We start from the raw sequence: 21057 nt of genomic DNA on the forward strand, positions 1-21057 counted from the left end.
TGCAACTCCACCATGGTTTTGAATGTCTTAAACTTTTCGAAAACTTCTGACTTTTTCTTCATAAAATATGTGAATATTCTGCGGGATTTATCATCAATAAATGTCACGAAGTACTTTGATCCACCTACAGAATCAACTTTCATTGGACCACATACGTCGGAATGAATTACTTCAAGCAGTTCCTTTGATTTTCTCTCCGATTGTTTGGGAAAAGATGCAGCGTGGATTTTCCCAATCATGCACACATCACATTTCTCGCCACTGTGTGAATTGAATGTCATGCCATTGACCAAATTCTTAGAAGATAACTCTTTCAGGCTTTGATAATTTAGGTGGCCAAATCTTCTATGCCATAGACTATCGGAAGTATTAATAGAAAAAATTTGGTTACTTACAGGTTGAGCATCGAAGACGAACAAATCATTTTTCCTGGCAGCTCTAAAAAGTGTACGGCCTTCATCCGTAATCACAGCACCATTTTTGAAAAAATTCACCGAACATCCATTTTCAACCATCTTGTTTACGGAAATAAAGTTTCCATTCAATTCAGGACAATAGATTACATTCTTCAGTTTAATCTTGCATCCGTTTACTCGCAATTCGACGAATCCTTTTCCTTTGGCTTGGATGACTTTCTTGTCTGCTAACATAATGGTCTCTTCTGAATCTTCAAGACTTGTAAAATAATTTTTCATGGAGCACATATGGCTTGTCGCTCCACTGTCGACACACCATTGCATTAAATCATTCTCTGTTTGCGTTCCGGCTGCAACAGCAATTACTGTGAATGATTTATGTTCACCATCTTTGAACTTGCATTTGTTAGCGTAGTGACCTTTTTTACCACAAACAAAACATGCACCCTTTTCATTTCTTCGATCACCTTTCTTACCGCCATTTCTTTTTGCTTTGACACCAACAGCTCCGAATGCTTGCTGATTTGTAGATACGCTTCCATTTGTACTTTGTTCTCGCCGATCCCATTCTTCCAGCAATTTCTGTTTTAGAACCATAAGCGTAGGAAGACTGTCCCTTGTTTCCATGGCAATTACAAAATTGTCAAAATCCTTTTCCAAACTCGACAATAGGATTATTACCAAAAGTTCCTCCTGGATTTGTATACCAGCTTCTGCCAATTGATCTGAAATACTAGAGAATTTGTTCAAATATTCAGACATATTTGAGCTGTCCTTCATGCTGAGATTTAATAGCTTCTTATACAATGACACTTTTTGCATAGGACCACTAGGTTTATACACATCCTTTAGCTTTTCCCAGGCATCATTTGACGTACTGCAATTCTTGATATAGTTCAGCTGCGAAGGCTTCACACAAAGAGTCAAAGAAGCAAGAGCCTTTTCATCAACATCATCCCATGCTTGTTGTTGTTCTGCAGTCAAATTCGGGATTTTCTTCGCATCACCATTTACATGTTTCCAGCATCCTGTGTGAATTAGCACACTGCGCATTTGCACCGACCATGTCTCATAGTTATGTTCATCTAGCTTCTCAATCTGGAACATTGGAGACGTCGCCATGACAATTCTTTTCTATGTTCTTGCGTTAACCACAAAAACCAATTCCGCTTAAAATAGACCACAACGCCCTGGGCCCATAACCTATTGGGAAATATATAGTTTTTCCTCTTCTTATTATCGGAAAGATTTCCCCGTATATATCTGCCTTTTAAGCGGAACGCACAACGATATTCAATTTTATAGAATATTTATTAAGAAACAAATTGTTGTTAACAAATTGAAATTCAGAACAAGACAATTTATACAATTAAATTGTTTGATATTTTCAAACTAGAAAATCACAAAGCTTTTCAAAGAAGAATATGTTTGTTGAAATAAATTAAAACAAAGTATTTTCAAACAAAGTGTTTTCCAACATACCATAAGGCGTGGATTTTTTAAAAATTATTTTTAAGGACCTACCATAAGGCGTGGATTTTTTAAAAATTATTTTTAAGGACCTACCATAAGGCGTGGATTTTTTAAAAATTATTTTTAAGGACCTACCATAAGGCGTGGATTTTTTAAAAATTATTTTTAAGGACCTACCATAAGGCGTGGATTTTTTAAAAATTATTTTTAAGGACCTACCATAAGGCGTGGATTTTTTAAAAATTATTTTTAAGGACCTACCATAAGGCGTGGATTTTTTAAAAATTATTTTTAAGGACCTACCATAAGGCGTGGATTTTTTAAAAATTATTTTTAAGGACCTACCATAAGGCGTGGATTTTTTAAAAATTATTTTTAAGGACCTACCATAAGGCGTGGATTTTTTAAAAATTATTTTTAAGGACCTACCATAAGGCGTGGATTTTTTAAAAATTATTTTTAAGGACCTACCATAAGGCGTGGATTTTTTAAAAATTATTTTTAAGGACCTACCATAAGGCGTGGATTTTTTAAAAATTATTTTTAAGGACCTACCATAAGGCGTGGATTTTTTAAAAATTATTTTTAAGGACCTACCATAAGGCCCAGGCATAGGTTTTTTAATTTCTTATTCTTCTCCCTTTCCAGATAATTTGAGCAAAAAATTCGGCACCGAAATGCATGATATATGGGATAATTTTGGCCAAGATTTCACCTATCCCGGCAATATACCCACCTATATGGAAGAATATTTCGAAGAGGATGGCACGGGAACAGGTACTGGCACGGGGTCGGGCAACATGCAATCGGCCACGGGGACGGCCAGTACCTTTGCCAATTCGTTTGGAGGTGGTGGCCTCTTTGCCACAATTGGATCGGAACATACTCCGGGTAGCATACAATGCCTGCCTATGCCTGGACCCTTTTTACCCTGTGCCGATTTATTTGATTGGTGGACGCTGCGCTGTGGTGTGTGGGTTGTATTCCTCTTGGCCCTGCTCGGCAATGGTACTGTGGTATTTGTGTTGATTTTTTCTCGCTCCAAAATGGATGTGCCCAGGTTTTTGGTTTGTAACCTGGCTGCGGCGGATTTCTTTATGGGTGTGTATTTGGGTATCCTGGCCATTGTGGATGCCTCCACACTGGGAGAGTTTCGTATGTTTGCCATACCCTGGCAAATGTCGGTAATGTGTCAAATTGGTGGCTTCTTGGCGGTGCTGTCATCGGAATTGTCGGTCTATACCCTGGCGGTGATTACCTTGGAGCGGAATTATGCCATAACCCATGCCATACATTTGAATAAACGGCTATCGCTGAAACAGGCTGCCTATATTATGGCAGTGGGATGGACATTTGCCCTAGTCATGGCCGTGCTGCCATTGGTTGGTGTATCGGATTATCGGAAATTCGCCGTGTGCCTACCGTTCGAGACAACAACTGGCATTGCCAGTTTGAGTTATGTCATAGCTTTGATGTTTATTAATGGGTGTGCATTTCTCACCCTGATGGGCTGTTATTTGAAAATGTATTGGGCGATACGGGGTTCACAGGCCTGGAATACGAATGATTCAAGAATTGCCAAGAGAATGGCTTTGTTGGTTTTTACGGATTTTTTATGTTGGTCTCCGATTGCTTTCTTTTCGATAACGGCGATTTTTGGTCTGCAGTTGATATCCCTGGAACAGGCAAAGATTTTCACGGTCTTCATACTGCCACTGAATTCGTGCTGTAACCCCTTTCTCTATGCGATTATGACGAAGCAGTTTAAAAAGGATTGTGTAAATCTGTGTAAGCACTTCGAAGAGACAAGGGTGACGAGAAGTGCTGGGGCCATGGCCCGAGGTAGGGGTATGACAACGGGAGAGAGATTACCCAAAGAGTTACCACCCCTACTGCCGGCAGTACATCCACCGGGATGCCGATGTCTGCGCATGATGCCCGGCGAGATGCCCATTTGGCATCGTATCCAAGAAAAGGAAGGTTCCATATGGTCACGCAGTTGGCAGCGATTATGGGCATGGTGTTCCTGTTGTGTCACCTGCTGTGAACGTAATAGGCCTCAGCGGCTGGATAAGCGGCGGGGTCGTGTCAGTAGAGGTAATAAAAACGATCCCTACCAATATCCATTCTCTGAAATGAAGCAGAAGAAGCAGCTGAGAGCCAGTTCAATATCGAGTGAGAATTTTTGCTCTTCACGGTCGTCAAGTTGGCGTAATGGTACGGCAACAGGGCAGCATTTGGCGGGCCATGCGCATGGTCATACTTGTTCGATACCCATGAAAATGATGGATCCCAATCGAAGAAGGCATTCGACGTGGTTGATAACAAGGAAGACATCACAGGACTCGAATTTGTCTTCATCGAGGAATGATTCCTCGGCCTCCGCCACAACGGCCTCAACTTCGACATTTAGGTTGTCCAGGTCCAGTGCGGGGAGTACCACTCCGCTACCATCCATAATAAGTATAAAACATTAATATTCAATATTTTGGTAATTAATAACCCCTCCTATCTTTCTAGCCCATCCGAACAAACAGCATCAGCACCCACAGTTTTCTTCGACCCTACCCAAACCCCGTTTGGTACGCCAGGAGGCTGTACAAGAGGAGGAGGACTCCTCACCACCCCGGTTGGGGGTACGTTTTCTACCCACCATACCGTCGGCGGCCGATAGTTCGGTGGTCATGGAAGATGGTGATTCGGGACTTAGTCCAGAATTCACTGGGCTTTATGCTGCCCTGCAAAAATCGCAACAGCCTTTAACGGTAAAGGCCATAGTTATTGCTTCGCAAAATTCTCCAGTAAATACCTCACACTCATGTAGTCATAGTCGGAGAGATCCGCCACAATCACCTCAGACAGTAACCACGCCGCTATCACCGCCACCAGTGGCACAACCACCTCATGGCGAACCACCTGAACCCCAAGATAAGCCACCATGACCAAAGGAGAAGTACCCGAAACCGCCACAGCAAAAGAGGACAATATTTTTTAGATCAATCGGTAATCAAGAAGCTTTTCTCTAAGAAACAAAAAAAAACTTCAGATAGCTTTAAGTATTAAGGGGGGAGGGGGTGAGGTAATTGAGAAAAAAATCGGAAAAGAAGAAACATTAGGGCTTCTAAAGGGAGAGGTGCAGATTTAAAAAAATATGTATTTTTCCAATTTTTCAATTTTTGAAAAAATATGAAATATTTAAAAAAAATATTTTTTAAAGCATCCTCACAAGGCGTGGATTTTTATACCCCACACAACTATGTTGTCAGGGTATTATAGCTTTGTGCAGCCCCAAAAGTTTGTAACGCCGCGAAATATTGGTCCTAGACCTACCTTTAAGCTTACCGATCGTCATATCTCGACTAGCTGAGTCGAGCTAGACATGTGTGTCTGTCCGTCCATTATAATTTGTAAACACGATACAGGCCACAGTTATGGACCAATCTTTGTCGGTTTTTCTGGTCTCTCCAGAGGCCGCAGTTAGCGTCCGAACATCGTGAAATTTTACATGGAGAAGGGATCGGACCAAAGAATAAGCATGCCGGTTTTGATAAAGATCGGTCAACAATGGACCCCGTCTTTTGTGTAAAAAATTACAACATTTTTATTCTGAGGCGTATATATTTACCCCTGAAGGACATAGACCCCAGAAGTTGATAGTATATCCAAGAGGAGTCGTTGGCCTTTAAATTGATACCAATTATATTGTCATATGTACTCAGATGTGGGAGTTACACGTAAATATTTGCAGGTGCTTACGTATTCATATATTATTTAGTAACCCATTACCACATTTGAGGGCGAAAATATAGCGCGGATCGCTTTGAAGTTTTCTAAGAGGATCAATAACATTTGAGGGCGAAAATATAGCGCGGATCGCTTTGAAGTTTTCTAAGAGGATCAATAACACTTTTTAAGTCGATTAATGCATGTCCGTCCGTCTGTCTGTCTGTGTTAAATTGTAAACAACGTACAGGTCGCATTTATGATCCGAATTGGAATTTGGCATAGGTCACTTATTTGGCCCAAGGACGAACCCTATTGACATTGGGAAAAATCGGTTCAGATTTAGATATAGCTCCCATATATATTTTCGTCCGATTTAAGATAAACGGTCCCTATATACCTTTCGATTTGCACGAAATTTGGCATAGTGTAATGAATTGGGTCTAGAATGTTGTGCGTTAAGTTTCCTGGAAATCGGTTCAAATTTAGATATAGCTCCCATATATATTTTCGTCCGATTTAAGGTCAATAGTGCGCCAAAGTCCCTAAATATCTTTCGATTTGCACGAAATTTGGCATAGCGTAATGAATTAGGTCTAGAATGCTGTGTGTTAAGTTTCCTGGAAATCGGTCCAGATTTAGATATAGCTCCCATATATATTTTCGTCCGATTTAAGGTAAATGGTGCACCAAATTGCCTATATATGTTTCGATCTGCACGAAATTTAGCATAGCACACTGAATGAAGTCTAGAAAGATGTGTGTAAAATTTCTTGAAAATCGGTTCAGATTTAGATATAGCTCCCATATATATTTTCGTCAGATTTAATGTAAATGGTGCACCAAAGTCCCTATATATATTTCGATATGCACGAAATTTGGCATAGCGTACTGAATTAAGTCTAGAACGATGTCTGTAAAATTTCTTGAAAATCGGTTCAGATTTAAATATAGCTCCCATATATATTTTCGTCCGATTTAAGGTAAATGGTGCACCAAAGTACCTATATATATTTCGATATGCACGAAATTTGGCATAGCGTACTGAATTAAGTCTAGAACGATGTCTGTAAAATTTCTTGAAAATCGGTTCAGATTTAAATATAGCTCCCATATATATTTTCGTCCGATTTAAGGTAAATGGTGCACCAAATTGCCTATATATGTTTCGATCTGCACGAAATTTAGCATAGCACACTGAATGAAGTCTAGAAAGATGTGTGTAAAATTTCTTGAAAATCGGTTCAGATTTAGATATAGCTCCCATATATATTTTCGTCAGATTTAATGTAAATGGTGTACCAATGTCCCTATATATCGTTCGATTTGCACGAAATTGGGTATAGCGAAATGAATTAGGTCTAGAATGATGTGTGTTAAGTTTCGAGAAAATCGGTTCAGAGTTAGATATAGCTCCCATATATATTTTAGTCCGATTTTAGGTAAATGGTGAACCAAAGTACCTATATATATTTCGATCTGCACGAAATTTGGCATAGCGTACTGAATTAAGTCTTGAACGATGTGTGTAAAATTTCTTGAAAATCGGTTCAGATTTAGATATAGCTCCCATATATATTTTCGTCCGATTTAAGGTAAATGGTGCACCAAAGTACCTATATATGTTTCGATCTGCACGAAATTTGGTATGACCTACTGAATTAAGTCTAGAATGATGTGTGCCAAGTTTCGTGAAAATCGGTTCAGATTTAGATATAGCTCCCATATATATTTTCGTCCGATTTAAGGTAAATGGTGCACCAAAGTACCTATATATATTTCGATATGCACGAAATTTGGCATAGCGTACTGAATTAAGTCTAGAACGATGTCTGTAAAATTTCTTGAAAATCGGTTCAGATTTAAATATAGCTCCCATATATATTTTCGTCCGATTTAAGGTAAATGGTGCACCAAAGTACCTATATATATTTTGATTTGCACGAAATTTGGCATAGCGTACTGAATTAAGTGTGGAATGATGTGTGCTAAGTTTCCTGAAAATCGGTTCAGATTTAGATATAGCTCCCATATATATTTTCGTCCGATTTAATGTAAATGGTGCACCAAAGTCAATACATATCTTTCCATTTGCACGAAATTTGACATGGCGTACTGAATTGATACTAGAATGATGTGTGCAAAGTTTCGTTACAATCGGTTCAGATTTAGATATAGCTCCCATATATATTTTCGTCCGATTTTATGTAATTGGTGCACCAAAGTCCTATATATCTTTCGATTTGCACGAATTTTTGTATAGGGTACTGAATTAAGTCTAGAATGATGTTGCTATGCTTCGTGAAAATATCCATAGCTAGGCCGATTGACACAACGTACTGATGTAATATAAATTAATCTCTGGCAAGTTTCCCTGAAATCGGTTGATATATCATATGTTAGGATACATATGTAGAATATACCCAAAGTGGTGAAGGGTATCATATAGTCGGCCCAGTCCGACTTTACTACTTTTCTTACTGGTTTTTTTTCGAGTCGGTCTATAGGAAAAAATTGAAAGCCGAACATTACAACACAACCCACGGTGAAGGAAATCTGTAAACTTAGATTTTCGTGGAAGTTGTGTAGGGTCGGCCCCGTCCGACTATACTGCTCCGCTCACTGAATAAAAATGAAATATAAAAAAAAATATTTTTAGAGATCTTCAATAAGGGTGAATTTTTTTTTTAATTTATATATTTTCTGTCTTTTGAAAACCTGCTTTGGATTTGCCCCTTTTTTGGCGCTTCTCTCACCCCCTTCCCCTAAGTAATATAGTCAATTTAATTGTATAATATATTTAGTTATGAAATATTTTATTTTTAATTTAATTATTACAACAAATGCAATTTTTATAAATAGAAAAAAATCACATAGTATTAAAAAAATGATTTAATGCCAAGCATTTTATTTAATATTTATTAAAAATAAAAAAATCATTACATATAAAAAAATCAAAAATACGTTTATTAAAAATTATAAATTTATAAAATTAAATTTATAAATTATTTAAATTTTAAAAAATTAAATTAAAAAAAGTTATTTAAAAATCACAATGCAAAAAAAAAACAAAAACTCAAACAAATGTACTTAAAGTATATAACGATTATTTTAAATTTAAGTGTGATAATATATATGTTCTATGTTATTTATATATGTATGTAATATATATGTCAATGTATATATGTATTGTTTGTAAATTTTTAAATTTAAGACAAAAACAAAAAAAAATTAAAAATAGTATATAGCAAGTGATATACTCATATATTATAGCAATAAATATTTAATTTTTGAAAAAAAATATATAATAAAAATGAAAACAAGAAAAAACATCTAAAAAGAGATTGAATTTAATTTCAAACAATTTTGAGTCTTATATCTCTCACGACAACTCCTTCCTCTAACAACCTCTTTCCCTAAGTACTAATTTCTTGCGTCGAATCTGTATGCTCCTCCTCATCATCCTCTAGGCGATCATTTGGCAAGAGTACCCCAAACGAGGGATTTTCAATTAAACGCACCTGCTGCTTATCATGGACTCGGCGATGAGCTATTTCACGGAATATCATAATAAGGGCCAGGACACAAACGGCAAAGAGAATTATGGCCACGGTGGCTATGGTCCAGCGAGAAACAGGAACACCGCTAGAGAAAAGAGAATATTTATAAATCCAATAAATTAGGAGGGGATTTTTTAAAAAATATTTTCGACCATCTACAATAGGCGTGGATTTTGATACCCTACACAACTATGTTGTCAGGGTATTATTGCTTTGCGCTGCCCCAAGAGTTTATAACGCCGCGAAATATTGGTCCTAGACCCACCTGTAAGTATATCGATCGTCATATCTCGACTAGCTGAGTCGATCTAGACATGTGTGTCCGTCCGTCTGTCCATTATAATTTGTAAACACGATACAGGCCACAGTTATAGATCAATCTTCACGAAATGTTGTTGTGTTGGGTACTGGCCAATGAAGACCCCTATTGTTCAGTTAATATTTAGGAGTCAAATCTGGTCAAAGAATGAGCATGCCTGTTTTGATAAAGATTGGTCAATATTTAGTGGGTCAAATGAACCCTGACTTTTGTGTGAAAAATTACAAAATTTGTATTTTATGGCGTATATATTTGCCTCTGGAGGACATAGACCCAAGAAGTTGATAGTATGTCGAAGAGGAGTGGTTGACCATATAATTGATACCAATTATATGGTCGTATGTACTCAAATGTGGAAGTTACACTTATATATTCAAAGGTGTTTAGTAACCCATTACCACACTAGAGTTCGGAAATATAACGCTGATCGATTTGAAATTTTCCATGAGATCCCAGTTGTGGTCAAGAACAACGCCTATAATTTTCGGTGATGATTATATAACAATTTTGGGATGAAGTGGGCCGAAAACTTATTTATTTTTTCCGAGTCGATCAATAGGCCATAATTATAAGGGGATGATCACAACACAACTCACAGAGAAGGGAGTCTGGACCAGTAATTTGAAGGGCTGTACTGAATATAAGTAATATTCGCCCTCTGATTGGGCAAGAGGGTGCAAATATCACGGAATATTGCCCAGGCTCGGAATAAACATGGTTAAACATTATTTTCGATAAGTCGATATATGCATGTCAGTTTGTCAGTTTTATATGCCCCAAGGGCGAACCCTATTGAAATTGGAAAAAATCGGTTCAGATTAAGATATAGCTCCCATATATAGTTTCGCCCGATTTTAGGTAGATGACGCACCAAAGACTCTGAAAATCATTCGATTTGCACGAAATTTGGTGTAGCCCACTAATTTACATATAGAATGATGTGTGCTAAATTTCGTGAAAATCGGTTCAGATTTACATACAGTTCCCATATATATATATATATATATATTCGTCCGATTTTAGGAAAATGATGTACCCAAGTCCCTATATATCCTTCGATATGCACGAAATTCGCCATAACGTACTGAATTAAGTCTAGAAATATGTGTGCCAAGTTTCCTGAAAATCGGTTCAAATTTAGATATAGCTCCCATATATATTTTCGTCCGATTTTAGGTAAATGGTGCACCAAAGTCCCTATATATCTTTCGATTTGCACGAAATTTGGCATAACATACTGAATTAAGTCAAGAAAGGTGTATGCTAAATTTCGTGAAAATCGGTTCAGATTTAGATATAGCTCCCATATATATTTTCGTCCGATTTAAGTTAAATAATGTACCCAAGTCCCTATACATCCTTCGATTTGCACTGAATTGGGCATTGCGTACTAAATTAAGTCTAGAATGATGTGTGCTAAGTTTCGTGTAAATCGGTTCAGATTTAGATATAGCTCCCATATATATTTTCGTCCGATTTAAAGTAAATTGTGTACAAAAGTCCCTATATATCTTCCGTTTTGCACGAAATTTGTCAAAGCGTACTGAATTAAGTCTAGAATGATGTGTTCTAAGTTTCGTAAAAATCGGTTCATATTTAGATATAGCTCCCATATATAGTTTCGCCCGATTTTAGGTAAATAGTGCACCAAAGTCCCCATATACGTTTTGATTTGCACGAAATTTCGTATGGCCTACTGAATTAAGTCTAGAAAGATGTGTGCCAAGTTTGGTGAAAATCGGTTCAGATTTAGATATAGCTCCCATATATATTTTGGTCCAATTTTAGGTAAATAGTGCGCCAAAGTCCCTATATATGTTTCGATTTGCACGAAATTTGGTATGGCCTACTAAATTAAGTCGAGAACGATGTGCGTTAAATTTCGTAGAAATCGGTTCAGATTTAGATATAGCTCCCATATATATTCTTCCGATTTTAGGTATATAGTGCGCCAAAGTCCCTATATATTCTTCGAATTGCACAACATTTGTCATGGCGTACTGAATTTAGTGTAGAATAATGTGTGCTAAGTTTCGGGAAAATCGGATTTTTTATTTTTTTTAAAGAATATTTTTTCAGAGTTTTGAATATTAAATTTTTGATAAAAATATTGGTCTGACCGATTGTGACTACAGCAAATATTGGCGGATTTGGCAGAGTGATTAAGAAGGAACGAAATATTAAAAATTTCAGTTACTATCATCCGAATTGGTTTGTGGAACTTATAGTCGATTTTATGGGTATACTTCCCACACTGTGGTACAGGTAAATATAGCTCCCATATATATTTTCATCGGATTTAAGGTAAATAATGCACCAAAGCCTCTATATTTCCTTCAAATTGCATGAAGTTTGGTTGGGATTGATGTGAGTCGGTTTACGATACTTATAGATAAAAATCGCATATTTAGTTCGTTCAATTTCATGTGAATCTTCCTCCCTCCTTATGTAGAATATAACCATATGTACATATGTAGAACATACCCAAAGTTGGGACGGTTTTATATTGTATCATATAGTCGGCCCAGTCCGACTTTACTGCTTTCCTTACTGGTTTAAAAGTTATTTTTAAGCATCTCCTATAGCCGTGGATTTTCTAAAAATTATTTTTAGGGATCTCCAGATCTTTAGGGATTTCGAAGATTTTTTTTAAAAATTATTTCTTAGGAATCTCCAATGGGAGAGGTTTTTTTTAAAATTATTTTTAAGCATCTTCAATAGGCCTGGATTTTTAAAATATATATTTTTTTTAAGTTTGACTTACCCATTAAACAGCCTTTCCTTTTCCACACTCTCCGCCACGCACATTCCCCTCAGCACTTCATACACCATACCCGCAGGACACTCACAAGTTGTCGATGACGAACACGTGCCACCACGACAATTCCATTCATTACAGAATCCGACACATTCGTTATACCCTGTATCGGGATTGATACGCGATACAAATCCTGCCTTGCAATTGCAAGTGTTGGGCGCCACACAAAAGCCATTCTCACAGGACTGTTCACAAACCGGTTCACATTCTACCGTGCTGTTCGGCAAGAAACGATAACCCTCCAGGCAGACACATTTATTCGGTTTCTGACATTCAGCATTGATGCAAGTCTCCTCGCATATGGCTTGGCAACTGTTAGGGGTTGAGGCATTCACCACCCTATAGCCCTCATTGCATTGGCATTTGTTGGGCGCCACACACATACCATTCTCACAATAGGGCCGGCAATGGGCAACACAAAGATTGGAGTGTTTCGTCTCCTCATAACCCTCCCAACATTCACAGGTATTCGGTTCGACACAATTGCTGTTGATACATGTGGGGTAGCAGACCGGGTCGCATATGGATTTCGATCCCTCACGTAATTTATGCCCAGCATAACAGCGACAAACCCCACCAGCCGAACAAATACTGTTCACACATTTCTGCGGACAATGCGGTTCACATTTACCCGTTACCCATTTCTTTTCATAACCCGGATCACAGCTACACGTACCGGGTGCAATACATTTACCATGTTCACAATCAAAGTTACATATCGGATCACATTGATTGGGATTGTTGGGGTTCGGTTTGTGGCCCATGAAACAGCGACAAGTATCGGGAGCGGTACAGGTGCCATGGATACAAGGTTGGCGACAAATGGGTATGCAATGATAAAATAAGAGAGGTTGATAACCCGAGTTACAGGTGCAAACATTCGGCGCCGTACAATTGCCATTACGACAGCCCCTATTACAGAAGGGTTCGCACACCTTCTCCTTGCTATCCGCATAAACATAACCATCGTGACATTTACACGTGTCCGGCGCCGAACAGTAGCCATTTACACATTCCTCCTTACACACCGGCGAACAACGATGAGGTTCGGTTTTTTCATAACCCTCGTGGCACTCACATTTTCCCGGTTCACTACAGAAACCATTCTCGCAATCTTTCGGGCAGGTGGGTTCACAAATGCTACGTGATCGATTGCGATAGGCATGACCCTCGAAGCAGGTACATTGATTCGGTGCCGTACAAAAGGCATTAACACATTTCTCCTTACACACTGGTATACAACCCTGCGATTCGATGCTGCCGAAATTCATATAACCCTCCTTACACTCACAGACATCGGGTGCTTTGCACACTCCATCGGCACAACCACTCGAACACACCGGATCACATTGGCTAATCGATCCCAAACGCATCGAATATCCCGCCCAGCAGGTACATTCATTCGGTGCGGTACACATCGCGTTTTCACACGGCTCTTCACACACCGGTACACAACGTTGTTGTTTTTCATCCATACGATAGCCTTCGTTACAGTGGCATTTTCCGCTCACATCGCAATGGCCATTTTCACAATTCACCTCTTTGTCACACTGGGATTCACATTCGTTTGTACTGCCCGTCACGAATTTATAACCCTCATTACATTCGCACACATCCGGTTCGATACATTTGCCATTAAGGCAGGGTTCGCTGCAAATCGGTTCGCATATTGTCCTATTCGCCGCATTACTATAACCCGTAAGGCAGAGGCATATGTCGGGTCGTATGCAGCGACCTCCTTTGCAGTCGGCACATTTTGGCAGGCAGGTTCTGAAATGAGAGAGGAGAAAAATATTTTATTTTAATATAAGTAAAACGTCAATAAGTTCGGCTGGTCCGAACCTCTAGCATCAAATTAACATACATAAGCCCTAAAATCGATGGGAACTTTTATTTAGGGGATTATGACATGGTAAAATGGTACCAGACGGTAAATTAATACCAAAATCAGAACCGTCTGGTCTTGTTGATTTGTCCGCGAGTCACGTACGTAAGACATCCTGCAATCATGACCCATCTTGTCCTAAAAATATGGATGCCTTGGGATATGTTATCGAAGGAATCGCTACAAGCACGCAGTCAAAAAAAAAATTTATCTTGACTTCAAGAATAATCTAGACCTGACTTCCTAAAACAGGCCCAAATTCAGTGTCGAGAAACGAAGGCAAACATCATAGAATATTGGAGGAGCAAAGAGTCTGACACGATGATGGAAGAGGTGAGTAAACTAAACTACATCCCGTCCGTAAACACCATAGGGCCAAGTTACAATCCCTTCAGCACCTCCTTAAGGGTGGGTCTCAGTCCAACTTGGGCGCCGATTACATAGAAAACTCGGACTTTGTAGCCACCAAAGAAAAATTTCCAACCAGAATTGCGGTCAACTCTATCAGCTCCCCAGACATAACGACCATCAGCTCGTCGCACATAGCCCTAACACCTTGGCAAACTCATGTGGCCTTAGCCTCCGATAACATTCCAATCGTGAACACATTTGAGAAGTTGGGCAACGCTAGAAGAATTCCACAGTGTTTACCCGGTTGTTCCACTGCTGCAGTCGGCCTGGCCGACCAACTCGACCCCTTCAGGCACAACAGTCAAGGATTGTATCCTTGACGGGGATATCAATACTCTGCTAAACCATCACCGTCGGGAAAGTGGATCAACCATTACAAACTTTGTCTACCAACTCCAACGCGAGCCAAATCCATGCTCCTTCACACAAACCGATTTTGAAGCCAAGGCAAAACCATTAAAAGTCCACGGTTCCATAGCGTTGAGATACCACGTTCAACTTCTAAATCTCTCGGTAAACCTGTTGGTATTACCAGAAATTTGGAAAGTTGATCCAGTTATCCCACCTCCAATATCAAAAAAACAGGCTGATTCAGGAGAATCATATCCCCAATCAGTCCCATCTCCCGACTTCCACCAATAGCCAAGGTTTTGGAAGCGCTATTGTTACCTTCCATGACTGAACACTAGACGGGAAAGCTGATAGCACAACGACGGGAATCAACGATATAATGAAATATATTGCGAATGGCCTCAATTAGAATCGCCCGACAGCGCGGACTGTTGGACTTTTCCAAAGCAATGACACGATTAAATACTCGATTCTGATGGGTGACATAATGGATTCGAATATTACTCAACGCTGGCTTAGTAAACATCTCAGTGGTAGACAGGATTATGTAGAATTCCGAGGCAGAAAATCGAGATTCCGCAAAATCTAAATAGGCGTACCGCAATGAGGTGTCCTTACACAACTCTATTTTACCATTTACCTTGCGAAGCTTCCCGCAGATGATTGCACCATAGTATCTTCGGTAGTAGACATAGATGATATTAGTGAGATATTAAATTTACGACCACCCTTTTCTCCTCCTGAACGCGTAAGTTGAGAACCAAACTAGACATTAAAGTCGATGACCGAAGAATTCCGACTGTCCAGTACCGCAAGATTCTGGCTGTTGTATTTGACAACTTATTGAATTTTACCAAGCCCGCAGCATACATTAAAGGAGAAATCCAAACAAAATGCAAGGTCCTGAAAGCGCTGACAAGCACCTCTGGGGAAAAGAAAAAGAAACCATTATAGCGACATACAAGGCCATGAGTCGCTCAGTCTTCAGCTATGCTGCCCCAGTTCTGACCTAATCTTCAAGTTGCGCAAAATAGTGCCTTAAGGATTGCTACCAGATGTGTTTTGATTTCGAGTGTGGATAACTTCTTGAGCAGAAGAGAATACTGTCGGTACGGCAACATAACGTGTTGATTGCTAAACAGTTCGTCCTGGTCTGCCATATACCTAGTCATTCAAATCATCACATTGTGATGCAGACAGACACTTCCGCCCGGATATCCACGATGTACCATCTGATGTCAACCGATTGTCAATTGCAGCAGCCCCAAAAAAAAACAGCTACTGTCAATCACGCAAAACTGCTCGCCAATCGTATGCGGAATTCGCAAACTAAGACCGTTTGAGTGAAACCGGGAATCCCTAATCGTATGTGGATTTTATAAACAGAAGTCGGAGACCTTGAAAGTGGCCATATCTCCGCGCTGTTTAGCCTCTTATCTTTCTCAAATTAATGAGCGCGGTTGATTGGCGGCGTATTGGCTTCGGGTCGCTGATTTGGCAGGGTTATTCCATCTGAGAGATATGAAAATACCTGCCGCCAAATCTATATCTACATTGTTCTCCACATAGACGACTGAAATTGAATCCCTCAGATCTTCGGGTATCTGAAAAGAAATTCCGAGGCATCATTTATACTGCACAAGGAACCTATATACTTGCTAGAATATTCCGAAGTAAGCCCAAACTTACCAAAGAGGCAAGGGTACTTGTGAGTGAGCTTCAGACCCACAGTGAAAGAATTCAACCTTGAAATCAACCATTCAGTGGATTCCAGTGGATCATTTATAAGTCGAGTCAAGACCTTCATCCATAAATCGACACAACAGAATGTGGTCGATGTTACACCTTTTTAGATGCTATCGCCGGAATCATCAATACCATCAGCTCATCTAAATCAGTGTTGGGCAAAATTAAATTGAGAGCAAGTTTGTGCGAGCGTAACTGAGAATTCACAATTAAAAACGACTGACGCAAAGAGAAAGAAAGAGAAAATGTGTTTACCCATCGAGCCACAGTTACGGTAGCGTATATGGGTAAGCATGCCTGATCTAAATGATTTCCGCACCCAGGCATGTAAGAAGAGACCTCTATGTTCTAGAGAGAGGGAGGTACAAGAAAAATTCCATAGTCATGTAAGGAGAGACATTTGTGTTCTAGAGAGAGAGAGAGGTCCAATTGTGCAAAAGAAAATCTAGATGTTCATACTCCGGGATACTTTTTTGTAATGATCCGTCCAATATTGGATGGACCCTCAACCGACGACTATCAGTTTAGAATTGGGTGCTGGGACAAATGGAATCTGGTTCAGAAAAAGAAATTTGAAAGTGCTGGACCAATCATTACCTTGCTACCTAGCAGCAAAGATACAAATGGAAAAATCTGATGAACAATTTACAAAAATCGTAATTTTATAGAACGAAGAGACACATCCAGCTCGTTGGCCGTTGGGGAGACTCTTGGAAAAAATGGCTTGTGACGGCACTGTGAAAAGACCAATTAGCAAAATATGTTTTGGAGTGTTAGGAGACCATACAGGAGCCAGAGAGAGTGCCCGTACCTATGATCAATTATCGGTACGTGCCTGTGGCATAATCAGAGGAATAAACAATTTCACAGCGGTGTATCTAGATCATATGAGATCAGTGGATGTAGTAACTTCGACATGGAACCTGACCGTATATTTTGATATGAGACCGTTCTTTGACGTAATCGATAAGGCAAAAGATGTTATCGAAGCGGTGCGATGAACGAAAATCCAGAGGCCATGATAATTTACATTGTATTGACATTTAAGTGCCCCCGACAAGGCCCCACTTTGGATGGAATATATTTGCAAGCAACAAAGATGGAGAAAGTCCAATTGTTCCTTTCGAGAGGAGTAATGGGAATTCGAAGAGGGACGTTTGGGTAAGGAAAGTAGTAAAATCGGGCGGGGCCGACTATATGATACCCTTCACCACTTTGGGTATATTCAACAGATGAATGCTAACAGATATTGCCTTTTTGGAGGAACATTGACATGAAATTGAACGAAGATAAATATGCGACCTTTATCTATAAGTAAACTGACTAACAACAAACCCAACACATGCCATTCTGCAACCGATTTTCTCGAAACTTGACACATGCCATTCTAGACCCATTTCAGTGCACTATGCAAAATTTCGTGCAAATCGAAAGATATATAGGGCCTTTGGTGCACTATTTACATAAAATCTGACAAAATTATATATAAGAGCTATATCTAAATCTGAACCGATGCCATTTACCTTTAATCGGACGAAATTATATATGGGAGCTATATCTAAATCTGAACCCATTTTTTCCAAACTTTGCACACATCGTTCTGCACCTAATTCAGTACTCTATGCTAAATTTCATGCAAATAGAAGGATAAATAGGGACTTTGGTGCACCATTTACCTAAAATCGGACCAAAATATATATGGGAGCTATATCTAAATTCGAACCGATTTCCACGAAACTCAGCACACATCATTCTAGACCTATTTCAGTACTCTATGCCAAATTTCGTGCAAATCGAATGATATATAGGGACTTTGGTGCACCATTTACTTTAAATCGGACGAAACTATATATGGGAGCTATATCTAAATCTGAACCAATTTTCTCGAAACTTGGCACACATCATTCTGCACCTAATTCAGTACTCTATGCCAAATTTCGTGCAAATCGAATGATATATAGGGACTTTGGTGCACCATTTACTTAAAATCGGACAAAACTTTATATGGGAGCTATATCTAAATCTGAACCGATTTTCACGAAACTTGGCACACATCATTCTAGACCTAATTCAGTACGCTATGCCAAATTTCGTGCAAATCGAATGATATATAGGGACTTTGGTGCACCATTTACATAAAATCGGACGAAAATATATATGGGAGCAGATTTTCTCGAAACTTGGCACACATTATTCTAATATCAATTCAGTACACTATGCCAGATTTCGTGCAAATCGAAAGATATATAGGTTCTTTGGTGGACCAATTACCTAAAATCGGGCGAAACTATATATGGAAGCTATATCTAAATCTGAACCGATTTTCTCGAAACTTTGCACAGATCATTCTGCACCTAATTCAGTACTCTATGCCAAATTTCGTACAAGTCGAATGATATATAGGGACTTTGGTGCCCCATTTACCTAAAATCGGACGAAGATATATATGGGAGCTATATCTATATCTGAACCGATTTTCTCGAAACTTGGCACGCATCATTCTGCACCTAATTTAGTACTCTATGCCACATTTCGTGCAAATCGAATGATATATAGGGACTTTGGTGCACCATTTACCTTAAATCGGACGAACCTATATATGGGAGCTATATCTAAATTTGAACCGATTTTTCCCAATTTCAATAGGGTTCGTCCTTGGACCAAATAAGTGAACTGTGCCAAACTTCATCCAAATCGGATCATAAATGCGACCTGTACTTTGTTTACAATTTAACATCTACAGACGGACGGACAGATATGCATAAATCGATTCAGAAAGTGATTCTATGCATATTCTCAAAAGGAACCATGTGTCTATCTCGTTTCCTTTTGCCTGTTACAAACATATGCACAAAGACATAATACCTTGTAACACAGTGTGGTGAAGGGTATAAAACGGGGAAAGGCAGTAGTGAACGCTGCCTCAAAGAAGTCGAAGGTGTAAATGGACACAGGAACAGGAAGGCTCTATAGAAAATTGGCTTTCATTTGATATTTTCGGTTATCTTTGGGTAGGAAACCTACCTACCAAAAATTACTAAATTTGGCGTAAGTTTCGGGGTAGGTCCCATAGAATCTTTCTAACTTCTTGCTCAATACCACCTAATTATTATATATTATTGCAAGAAAAAAAAATAATTTGTATTCCACACACCAATCACAGACATGAGTCATAATTCTGCGATAAGACTTAATGGCAAATTCCTATTCCGATTTGGTTATTGTTTTTTTTTTTTTTTTCTTAATATCAGTATTAGGCGTCAGCACACAATTAGCATCACTACACGTACTTACCCAGTTTCACTTTCTCGTTCATAACCTTCACAACAGACCTCTTCGATATCCGTATAGGTTTCTCTAATCGGACGCAGCACAAATGGATTTAGACCTGAGGAACACTCAAATGAGTCGCAGCGTTCGGGATATTTGCGCATTGTTACCAGGGTGACACGATATTTGGTGGTTCTAAAAAAGGTGGTAGATGCGATCTCCAATTAGGTGTTATTTCCAATATTTAGATATTAAACTTCTTACGAGACTTTTTCGGTACAGCCGTAAACTGCCTTGAAGCCAGAGATGGCCAACATAACTAATAATAATACTTTGATTTTCATGATTTATTTTTCTAACAGAATTTTTATATATTAATTCTCAATAATAACAACAACACGTTCAATCTATTTTCACAACCGTTCTTAAGAATAGCTTACACGGAATTGATACAATCCGCAGAAGACGTCTTCATAACAATTTCCAATTCAATCTCTTTTTCGATTCGTCTTCTTCTTCGTATTTTCGTGTTCATTGTTTCATGAACCTCTTATCAGGAGAATGGGTCGATGGGCAGGCATTTGGGTTTTTGCACTCGTGCTGCTGGAGTCATCGTCATATTCATCAGTATCATCATCAGCATGGTGTTAAGAAGTGTTCACGTAGTTGTCGTTGTTGTTGTTCGGATTTAATGACTAGGGAATACATTGACCTATTACAGCTAGGCAAATGAACTATTTCAAGCTATGCGAGAGGATTAAAGGGAGTTCAAAGGCGTCGATTTTTAAAACAAAAATATTAGGGATCGTCAATAGGCTTGGATTTCAATAAGTATTTTTAGGCTTCTACTATAGGTGTGGATTTTTTAAAATAATATTTTTAGGCTTCTACAATAGGCGAGGATTTTTAAAAAAATATTTTTAGGCTTCTACAATAGGCGAGGATTTTTTAAAAATTAATTGGGGCAGTCTACAATAGTCGTGGATTTTTTTACAAATTATTTGGGACCTTCTACAACTGGCGTGGATTTTTATACCCTACACAACTATGTTGTCAGGGAAATATTGGTCCTAGACCCACCTTTA

The 21057-nt window shown here is 38.9% G+C and overlaps 2 protein-coding genes across 2 annotated transcripts; one reads left to right on the top strand and one right to left on the bottom strand.

Moving 5' to 3' along the window:
* Positions 1 to 1552: 1552 nt before the first annotated feature.
* LOC133331644 (uncharacterized) lies at positions 1553 to 4831 on the top strand. The gene is made up of 3 exons (XM_061540061.1): positions 1553 to 1562; positions 2538 to 4352; positions 4410 to 4831. Exons 1-3 carry the CDS (start codon positions 1553 to 1555, stop codon positions 4829 to 4831), a joined length of 2247 nt encoding a protein of 748 aa, XP_061396045.1.
* Positions 4832 to 9028: 4197 nt separating this feature from the next.
* On the bottom strand, positions 9029 to 20316 carry LOC133331752 (multiple epidermal growth factor-like domains protein 10). The gene is made up of 4 exons (XM_061540161.1): positions 20237 to 20316; positions 19997 to 20167; positions 12256 to 14079; positions 9029 to 9257 (listed from the first exon to the last, which is right to left on the bottom strand). Exons 1-4 carry the CDS (start codon positions 20314 to 20316, stop codon positions 9029 to 9031), a joined length of 2304 nt encoding a protein of 767 aa, XP_061396145.1.
* Positions 20317 to 21057: the final 741 nt, after the last annotated feature.

Source organism: Musca vetustissima, unplaced genomic scaffold (assembly GCF_032173495.1).
Source record: "Musca vetustissima isolate MV318-11 ecotype Yass unplaced genomic scaffold, APGP_CSIRO_Mvet_v1 utg23056, whole genome shotgun sequence".
NCBI lineage: Eukaryota > Metazoa > Arthropoda > Insecta > Diptera > Muscidae > Musca > Musca vetustissima.